The following is a 10,587-nucleotide window of genomic DNA, read 5'->3' on the forward strand; positions in this document are numbered from 1 at the left end:
GTGGGGAAGGGAGAAAGTGGCAGTGGGGAAGGGAGAGGATGGCAGTGGAGAGGGTAGAGGGTGGCAGTAGGAAAGAAAGAGTGTGGCAGTGGGGAAGAAAGAGGGTGACAGTGGTGAAGGGACAGGGTGGCAGTGGGAAAGAAAAAGGGTCGTAGTGGAAAAGGGAGAGTGAATGGAGACAGTGGTAGTGGGAAAGGGAGGCAATGGTAGTGGAGACGGGAGAGTGTGGCAGTGGGGAAGGGAGATTCGAGGTTGGCAGTGGGGAAGAGAGAGGGTGGCAGTGGGCAGTGGGAGAGGAAGATGGTTGCAGTGGTCAGGGGATAGGATGGCAGTGGAGAAGGGAGGTGATGGCAGAGGGAAAGATAGAGGCTTGTAGTGGGGAAGGGAGACAGTGGCAGTGGGGAAGGGAGAGGTTAGAGTGGGCAAGCGAGAGGATGGCAGTGGAGAAGGGAGAGGGTGGCAGTGGGGAAGGTAGAGGATGGCAGTGGAGAATTGAGAGTGTGGCAGTGGGGAAGAAAGACGGTGGCAATGGAGAAGGGAGAGGATAGCTGAGGAGAATGGAGAGGATGGCAGTGGGCAAGCGAGAGGATGGCAGTGGAGAAGGGAGAGGGTGGCAGTGGGCAAGGTAGAGGATGGCAGTGGAGAATTGAGAGGGTGGCAGTGGGGAAGAAAGACGGTGGCAATGGAGAAGGGAGAGGATAGCTGAGGAGAACGGAGAGGATGGCAGTGGGCAAGCGAGAGGATGGCAGTGGAGAAGGGAGAGGGTGTCACTGGGAAAGATAGGGGGTGGTGGTGGAGAATGGAGAAAGTGGCAGTGGGGAAGGGAGAGGATGGCAGTGGAGAGGGGAGAGGGTGGCAGTTGGAAAGAAAGAGTGTGGCAGTGGGGAAGAAAGAGGGTGACAGTGGTGAAGGGATATGGTGGCAGTGGGAAAGAAAGAGGGTCGTAGTGGAAAGAAGAGAGTGAATGGAGACAGTGGCAGTGGGGAAGGGAGATTCGATTGTGGCAGTGGGGAAGAAAGAGGGTGACAGTGGTGAAGGGACAGGGTGGCAGTGGGAAAGAAAGAGGGTCGTAGTGGAAAAGGGGGAGTGAATGGAGACAGTGGTAGTGGGGAAGGGAGGGAATGGCAGTGCAAAGAGGGTCGTAGTGGAAAAGGGAGAGTGAATGGCGACAGTGGTAGTAGGAAAGGGAGGCAATGGCAGTGGAGACGGGAGAGTGTGGCAGTGGGGAAGAGAGAGGGTGGCAGTGGGCAGTGGGAAAGGAAGATGGTGGCAGTGGTCAAGGGATAGGATGGCAGTGGAGAAGGGAGACGATGGCAGAGGGAAAGATAGAGGGCTGCAGTGTGGAAGGTATAGGTGGTTGTGGGGAAGGGAGAGGTGGTAGTGGGGAAGGGAGAGGTTTTGTGGGCAAGCGAGAGGATGGCAGTGGGGAAGAAAGACGTTGGTAGTGGAGAAGGGAAAGGGTGGCAGTTTAGAAGGGAGAGGGTGTGACTGGGAAAGAAAGATTGTGGCAGTGGGCAAGGGAGAGGGTGGCAGCGGGCAAGGGAGATTGTGGGAGTTGGAAAGAAAGAGGGTGGCAATATAGAAATAGAAATGAGGGTGGGAGAGGGGAAAGGAGAGGATGGGAGTGGAGAGTTGAGAGGGTTTCAGTGGGCAAGGGAGAGGACGGCAGTGGAGAAGGGAGAGGGTGGCAGTGTGGAAAGAGGGCAAAAGTGGGAAAGAAAGAGCGTGCCCGTGGAGAGGGGAGAGGGTGGCAGTGGGGAAGGAAGGGGATGGTAGTGGAGAAGGTAGAGAGGGGCAGTGGGGAAGGGAGGGGATGGCAGTGGAGAATAGAGATGGTGGCAATGGAGAAGGGAGAGGGTGGGACTGGGAAAGAAAGAGGGTGGCTGTATAGAAGGGACAGGGTGGCAGTGGTGAATAAAGAGGATGACAGTGGAGAAATTAGAGGGTGGCAGTGGGCAAGAGAGAGGGTGGCAGTTGGGTAGGGAGAGGATGGCAGTCGAGAAGGGAGAGGGTGGCAGTTTGGAAGAGAGAGAGCGAAAGTGGGAAAAATAAGAGCGTGCCAGTGGACAGGGGAGAGGGTGGCAGTGGGCAAGGAAGGGGATGGCAGTGGAGAAGGTTGAGAGGGGCAGTGGGGAAGGGAGGGGATGGTAGTGGAGAAGGGAGATGGTGCCAGTGGAGAAGGGAGAGGGTGGGACTGGGAAAGAAAGAGTGTGGCAGTATAGAAGTGAGAAGGTGGCAGTGTGCAAGAGAGACAGGGGCAGTGGGAAAGAAATAGCATGCCAGTGGAGATGGGAGAGAATGGCAGTGGGGAAGGAAGGGGATGACAGTGGGGAAGGAAGAGAGTGGCAGTGGGAAAGGGAAGGGATGGCAGTGGAGAAGGGAGAGGGTGGCAGTGGGCAAGGGAGAGGGTAGGAGTGGCAAAGAAAGAGTGTGGCTGTATAGAAGGGACAGGGTGGCAGTGGGGAAGGGAAAGGATGGCAGTAGGGAAGAAAGAGGGTGGTAGTGGTGAAGGGAAAGGGTGGGAGTGGGCAACTGAGAGGTTGGCAGTGGGGAAGGGAGAGAATGGCAGCATTGAAGGTAGAGGGTGGCAGTGGAAATGGGAGAGGGTGGCAGTGGGAAATTGAGAGGGTGGCAGTATAGAAGGGAGAGGGTGGCAGTGGAGAAGGGCTGGGACGGCAGTGGGGAAAGGACTGGGTGGCAGTGGGGAAGAGAGAGGTTTGCATTGGCAAATTGAGGGTACGGCATAGTTGAAGGGAGAGGATGGCAGTGGGGATGACAGTGGGGAAACAGAGACAGTGGCGAAATTGAGAGGGTTGCAGGGTAGTAAGGACGGGATGAAAGTGGGGATGGGAGAGGGTTCCAATTGAAATTTGAGGGAATGGCAGTGGGATGTAGAGGGGATGAAAGTTGGAAATGGGAAAAAGTGGCAGTTTTCTTGGGTGGGGATGGCAGTAGGGAGGGAAGAGGGTGGCAATAGGGAAGAGAAGGGATGAAAGGTGGAAGAGAGGGGATGACAATTGGGAAGGGAGCGGAAAGCAGTGGGAAAAAAGGAGACAGCAGTGGGGAAGGAAAGGGAGGGCAGTGGGGTAGTTTACGGATGCCATTTGGGAAGGGAGAGGGTAGCAATTGGAAGGGATAGAATGACAGTGGAGAAGGGAGACAGTGACAGGAAGGATTGGGGTGGATGAAAGTGGGGAAGGGAGGGGACGGGATGGGAGAGGATGGGATGGGAGAGGATGACAGTAGAGAAGTGCGTTTGTGACAGTGGGGAAGGGAGAGGATGGCAGTGAAGAAGATAGTGGCACCGGAGAATGAAGTTCGAAAGGGAGAGGATGCCAGTTGGAAAGGGAGAGGGTGGAAGTGGGGAAGGGAGGGGATGGCATTGGGGAAGAAAGAGGGTGGTAGCGAAGAAGCTAGAGGATGACAGAGGGAAAGAAAGGGAATGGCAGTGTGAAAGGGTGGGAATGCCAGAACAGAAGGGATGGGATGGTAGTGGAGATGGAAGAGGGTGCTAGTGGGGAAGGGACAGGGTTGCTGTATGGAAGGGAGGGGATGGTAGTGGGAAATGGACTGGATGGCGATGTGAAAGTTTGTGAATGCCAGTGGGGAAGTTAAAGGGTGACAATGGGAAAGGAGGGGATGAAAGTGGAGAAGGGAGAGAGTACTAGTTCTAGTTAGGAATGGATGGGATTCGAGTGGGGAAGGAAGAGGATGAAGGTGGTGAAGGGTGGGGATAGCAGTAGGATAGGAAGAGGGTTGCAGGGAGACAGTGGCGATGTGGAATGTAAAGCGTGGCATTGGAAAAGGTAGTGGGTGAGGAAGGGAAGGCAGATAGTAGCAGTGGGGAAAGTAGAGTTTGGCAGTGGGAGAGGGAGAGGGTGGGGGAAGGAAAGATACAGAGTGGCAATGTGAAATGTTGGGTGTGGCAGTTTGAAAGGTGGGGGGGGGAGGGGGGAGGGGAAGAAGGGGGGAATGTAGGATGGAAAAGGGAGAGGATGACTGTGGGCAAGAGAGGTAGTGGCAGTTTAAAGAAAGAAGGTGACAGTGTGAAAGGGAGTTGGCAGTGGGGAAAGGGAAATGCAGAAACGGAAAGGAGAGGGTGGTAGGAGGGATGGGAGAAGAGACACTGGGGAAGGGAGAGGAACGGAGAAGAGAAGAGTCTCAGATGTTTGCAATGTGAAAGTGAAAGGTTGGCAGTGGGGAAAGGGAAAGGATGACAGTGGGAAAGGGGCAAGGAGGCAGTAGGGAAAGGAGAAGGTGTGCACGGTAAAGGCAGACTGTGCAAGTGAATGGGGAAGGGAGAAGGTGGGAGAGGGGAAGGGAGAGGCTGGTAGTGACAGTAAGGAAGAGAGAAACTGATGAGGGAATGGAGAGGGTGACAGTGGGAATGGAGAGGTTAGCAATAGGGAAGGGAGAGGTTGGCAGTGGGGAAGGAGAGACAGGCAGTAGGGAAGGCAGAGGCTGGCAGTAAGGAAGGGAAAGGGTGACAGTTTGGAAGGGTGTAGGTGGCAGTGAAAGGAGAGGATGGTAGTATGGAAGAGAGGGTGGTCTTTGGAAAGGGACAGATGTCAGTGGGTATGGAGAGGATGGGCATGGGAAGGGAGAAGATGGCAGTAGGGTAGTGAGAGGATGAGAGTGGGGAAGGATAGTGGGGAAGGAGAGTGGGGAAGGGAGAGGATGGGAAAGACAGGATGGCAAGACTGGTTCAGGGGAATGGAGGGTTTGGGAGTTTCTTTTCACTACACCCAGTCATTATGACTGACAAAATAACTTTCTCAAATGAGTAACATCAGCAAATACTACTTACTCATATTTCCTATATGATTGCACAAATCCATAAAAGCCATACTCACTCACTGCTAAAGAGGTATTTTGCACTCGTCTGCACAAGATAGTCAAATATATGATGCTACCAAATCCACAGGACAAGTTGCATGAAGTCAAGTATACATGAAGTCTGCACTGACCTGTACTGGCTCTATGCACAGCAGTCCCACGAAAAACGTCTTACATCTTCAGGGCAAACTCCTAGTATACTATCAAGAGCAGGAATCTGAACTGACCTCTACTGGCTATGTACACAGGAGTCAAATATGTGACTTTACTAATCCTCTCAGCCAGTAGCATACCTTCACTGTTAACCGTTCACAAGGGCAATCTGTACTAACCCTCTACTGGTTATGTACATGGGAGTCAAATATTTGACTTTATAAATACCCTGGCCAGTTGCATACCTTCAGTGTGTACCATCCACAGAGGCAATCTGTGCTGACCCTCTACTGGCTATGTACATGGGAGTCAAATATGTGACTTTATAAATACCCTGGCCAGTTGCATACCTTTAGTGTGTACCCTCCACAGAGGCAATCTAATACCTATGTACACATCAGTCAAATGGGTGACTTTATAAATACCCTGGCCAGTTGCATACCTTCACTATGTACCCTCCACAGACTTAATCTGTGCTGACCCTCTACTGGTTATGTACATGGGAGTCAAATATTTGACTTTATAAATACCCTGGCCAGTTGCATACCTTCAGTGTGTACCATCCACAGAGGCAATCTGTGCTGACCCTCTACTGGCTATGTACATGGGAGTCAAATATGTGACTTTATAAATACCCTGGACAGTTGCATACCTTCAGTGTGTACCCTCCACAGAGGCAATATAATATCTATGTACACAGCAGTCAAATGGGTGACTTTATAAATACCCTGGCCAGTAGCATACCTTCACTGTGTACCCTCTGCACTGACCTCTGCTGGTTATGTAGAAGGCTGTCAAATATGTGTGCCTCTACGCACACTGCAAACTTTGAGGGCATAATTCCCACAGAAGAAATTAGTGCTAGCAAAGCACACCGTAGTCAAACAATTGTCTGATGACATTCGAGGTAAATCAATGGCATATTTTAACGAATCTGATACAAGAAAACAAACACACAGCTTTAGGTTCTAGGAAATATTTATTGTAATTGCTTACTGACTGAGTTGAAATATTGAAGGGGTTGAAATGTTAATGGAACATTATATTTGAACAAGAGGACATTGATGAGGAGCAACAGAAGGATTGCCATGCAAAAACTATAGAATCTACATAAAACCATCCATCCACCCAGTTTATCTACCTCAATTAAACCACCCATCCACTAAACCAGACACAGTAAAACCAGTCATTTTCCCACTTAACAAGATTACATAAAACCTCCCTACTTAACTCCACTACATCAAACCATCCACCCACTCACTTTAGCAAAAAATAAAAAAAAAAACACCTATGAAAAACCTTATCCAGACAACATAAAACAGCCCATTCACCCTACTTATATACTTATATAAAACCACCAACCACCCATCCACTCATCCACCTACAAAACCTACTTGCATAAATCCTACTTACATATAACCACCAACCACTAACCCACACTCTTCAGTGGGTCACATAAAATCACCTATCCATCCACTTAACCAGAGTAGTACATCAAACTAATAACATAAAACCACCCATCCACACACTTAACCAGATTACATAAAACCACCTTCTTATCCTACTTTCATAAAACCATTGATACACACACTTAGTCTAGTTGCACAAAACCCCCCATCTATCTTCTAAACCTAACTGCATAAAACCACCTATCCACACAATTTACCAAGTTACATAAAACTACCCATTCATTCACTTAAAGTACTTTAATAAAGCCACTAATTCACCTACTTAATCAAACAATCAACACACCCACTTATCTACACAACATACAAACACACATTCAACTACTTCATGCACAAAGTTAACATAACCTCCTTACATCAAACCAACAAAAAGCCAACTTAACCTACTTGCATACAACCACTGATTAACCCACTTAACCAGACTACATACCTCTATCCATCCACACAACCTACTTACATTAACTGAATCATCCAAGACTACATAAAACCAGACTATACATAACGAATGAACCCCCAACTTATAATGCATACATAAAACCATCCATGCACAGTACTTACCTAAGTAAGTATTACTTACAATTGACCTACTGTATAAGAGCATATAGTCACACATCCACCCTCTTAGCCTACATACTTGAAACAACCCATCCACCCACTTACATAAACCAACCCATCCATCCACTTAACCTACTTACATTACACCTACTCACATAAAACCACCCATCCACCCATCTAATCTACCAGCATAAAACCATCCGTCCATCCACTTACATAAACCAACCATTTAACCCACTTAACCTACTTATAAAAGCCACCCATCCATCCAATAAACCTCCTTACATACAACCACCCATCGACCCTACTTACTTAAAACAAACCATCCACCCACTTGACAAGAGTACATAAAACCACCCATCCTTCCTCTTAGCCCACTTACATAAAACCACCTAGCTACAATACATACTTAAAACAAACCATTCACCTACTTTAGAAGAGTATTTTAAACCACCCATCGACCCTACTTACTTAAAACAAACCATCCACCCACTTGACAAGAGTATATAAAACCACCCATCCTTCCTCTTAGCCCACTTACCTAAAACCACCAATCTACAATACTTACTTAAAACAAACCATTCACCTACTTTAGAAGAGTATTTGAAACCACCCATCCACTGTGTTAGCATGCTTATATAAAACCACCCATCTACCCACTTAAACAGATTATATAAAACTACCGACTAACCCACTTACATGAACCCACTCAATGGCACTCATCTACTCTACCAACTTAAAACAAACCATCCACCCACATATTAAGAGTATTTCAAAACCACCCATCCATCATCCCAGAGTAACCAGGTTATATCCATCCTCCCAGGTTAACCAGGTTATATAAAACCACTGATCCTTCCACTAAACTAACTTACATATAATCACCAATCCACCATACTTACTAAAACAAACCATCCAATCACTTAACAAGAGTATATGAAACCACGAATACACCCTCTCAGCCTACTTAAATAAAACCACCCATCTACCCACTCAACCTACTTACAAAAACAACCCACCTGTCCACTCTACTTTAAACAAGCCATCCACCTACTCACATAAAACCACCCATCCACCCTGCTTACTTAAAACAAACCATCCACCCACTTAACAAGAGTATATAGAGCCACCCATCTACCCTCTTAGCCTACTTAAAAACACCCACTTAAACAGGTCACATAAGATGAGAGAAAATGTAAATTATGTTGTTTAAATGACGTTGGTGATGAATTTCATTATATTTTTAAATGTATACATTTTAGAAAAGAAAGATCAATGTATATACCCAGTAACTTTGTAAAAAGACCAAACATGTTAAAATTTAGATCACTATTTACATGTAAAAAGATATCTGTCCTGAGAAACCTAAGCAAATTCTGCAAATGTATCATGCAAACTGTAAAAACTTCCAGCGAACCACTATTCCGCTATGTTGACACTTTAATGCCATTTGTACCTCATATGCCGAGGATATCGGCCTGAGCGTAATAAAGTTCTGTTCTGTTCTGTTCTAAAAGCACCCATCCACCCACTAAACTTCCTTACATAAAATCATCCATTCATTCACTTAACCTAGTTACATAAAACTACCCATCCACCAATGTAACCAAGCAACATAAAACCACCCATCCACCCACTCTACCAATGTGCATAAACCCAACAAGCGACCAACTTAACCATACTACATCCACATATATCTCATACACCTACATACAAACACCTACTTGTATACCTAGCCTATCAACCAATGAAAACTTAACATGCCACTCCCACTTACCAGTGACGTATCACTGTGAGGCTGCCTCTGTGCTCCCTGGAGGATGGGACTTTTCAGGCAGTCTCTTTAGTGGGCGTGGCCGGCCAGACGTTTTCTGTTTTGAGGAGTTGCCTTGCTTTCTCCTCCACACCTTGCGTCGGCCACTCTGTGTATCCATGGTAACCTTGAAGGATGCCCTCTCATTCCTCTCCCTCTCAATCACTTCCTGTTTCAGCATCATCATGCCCTGCCTCAGCTCTTTCAGCTTCTTGTCAATGGTGGCCTGGAGCTCTAGACGGGAAGCTTCCACCTTGCGCTGCTTGTTGCTCAGTTCCTGCTTCAGGTCATCCAGCTTCCTCTTGCGAGAACACTCCTGTAACTGCAACAGACAACACAGTGTTTTTATCACAGCAGACAAAAAAGACTCACAGCATCTACACAAGTCATTACTCAATGCACATGCATTAAATGATGTTCCCCAAGAACCTTTTAACATGGATTTATGAATCACGAGGAATACAGGGTGTTTAACAATAGTTGATATCTGGTACTGGTAGCAATTTAATGCCATTACTTTCTTCATTGTGATGGTTAGACATAAGACATTTTTATTTGGACACACACAAATGGGACCTAAAAGACAGAAACATCAGTACTGACTTTCTTTGAAGAAGCCCCCTGAATATCTGAAGCTACATCAGCATCAGCAGCAGCAACAAAAGCATCAGCATTAGATCTGGAGATATCCTCCAGACTCATTCTGGTAAAGACTGGAATCAGTTCATTCTCGGCTCGGTAGTCTGTCTTCAGCTTGGTGTGGCGGTTCCTCCTTCGGTGAGGGGAAGGCAGACATGGAGAGTCATCGTCTTCTGGAACCAGACTGTTCTCAGCCAGGTGGTCCACGTGACAACTCTTCCTGTTGGAGGGGTGCTGTGAAGGAGAGTCTGTGTCATCCTGGAATGGGAAGAATGGGGTTACAAAGCCTTTGGATTTGACCCACAAGAACAATAAAATGCAACATGCAGTTGGGAAAATGCAATTTACCCAAAGCTAATGTCAAGTAAGAAATGTTACAATACGGAAAGACTGTAGGAAAACTTACAGATATAGTTACTGTCAGTGTCCTTGAATTAATGAAATACTAACCTTGTCTTCATCATACCAAACCCGGAGACCCCTCTCCTAAAATTTATTTACAAATTGTGAGAAAATACATGACAAGAAAAAGTTTTCCAGTAACATTAGTCAACTGAACTACATCGACTCTACTAGTCTTTACTGAATCTGAGTTCAGAACAAATTCTACCTACAACAGGATTAGGTTTTGCACTAACTAATACCGGAAAGGTGTAGGGCACATTATTCTGAGGTTAGAATTGAAGCTACTGGAATGGTCAAGGACACAATTATTCTGAGGTCACAGCAGCTACTAATGAGTCTCTACCTGTGGGTGCTTAAAGCTGGGCTGGCTGAAGTCTGGGGAGTGAGGGCGGGCAGCAGATTTCTTGACAGGGGAACACTTTTAGATCATGACAGTTTTAGCGTATGATCAATACAGAATAAAAGACATTCCAACAATCTAGTGTACCTAATAATCGAAAATTGCCATCACCAGTGTGTGTCTCTTGGCCTCTCACAATCTCCCAACAAGCATCTCTCAATGAATTACCAGTAGAGATTACATGATGCTACATGGCCAAATTCAGATTTTGGAATGATATTATTTGCCACACTGTCTTGGTCTGCTGGGTTCTACTAATATCAAACCATATCTTAGTATTTTTATTTGGGTAATAATTTGAAAAGTGATTTTTATACCTT

The 10,587-nt window shown here is 46.8% G+C and overlaps 2 protein-coding genes across 2 annotated transcripts; one reads left to right on the top strand and one right to left on the bottom strand.

Annotated features, from left to right (window-relative positions):
- The first annotated feature begins 1,193 nt into the window (after positions 1-1,193).
- On the top strand, positions 1,194-1,982 carry LOC137265056 (uncharacterized). Its single transcript, XM_067800378.1, has 2 exons — positions 1,194-1,437; positions 1,648-1,982. Exons 1-2 carry the CDS (start codon positions 1,194-1,196, stop codon positions 1,980-1,982), a joined length of 579 nt encoding a protein of 192 aa, XP_067656479.1.
- A 6,815-nt stretch (positions 1,983-8,797) lies between these two features.
- LOC137264863 (uncharacterized) lies at positions 8,798-9,525 on the bottom strand. Its single transcript, XM_067800207.1, has 2 exons — positions 9,427-9,525; positions 8,798-9,145 (listed from the first exon to the last, which is right to left on the bottom strand). The coding sequence occupies exons 1-2, from the start codon at positions 9,523-9,525 to the stop codon at positions 8,798-8,800; spliced, it is 447 nt and encodes a 148-aa protein (XP_067656308.1).
- Between the last annotated feature and the right edge of the window lie 1,062 nt (positions 9,526-10,587).

This window comes from Haliotis asinina, chromosome 15 (assembly GCF_037392515.1).
Source record: "Haliotis asinina isolate JCU_RB_2024 chromosome 15, JCU_Hal_asi_v2, whole genome shotgun sequence".
In the NCBI taxonomy this organism is placed as follows: Eukaryota; Metazoa; Mollusca; class Gastropoda; order Lepetellida; family Haliotidae; genus Haliotis; species Haliotis asinina.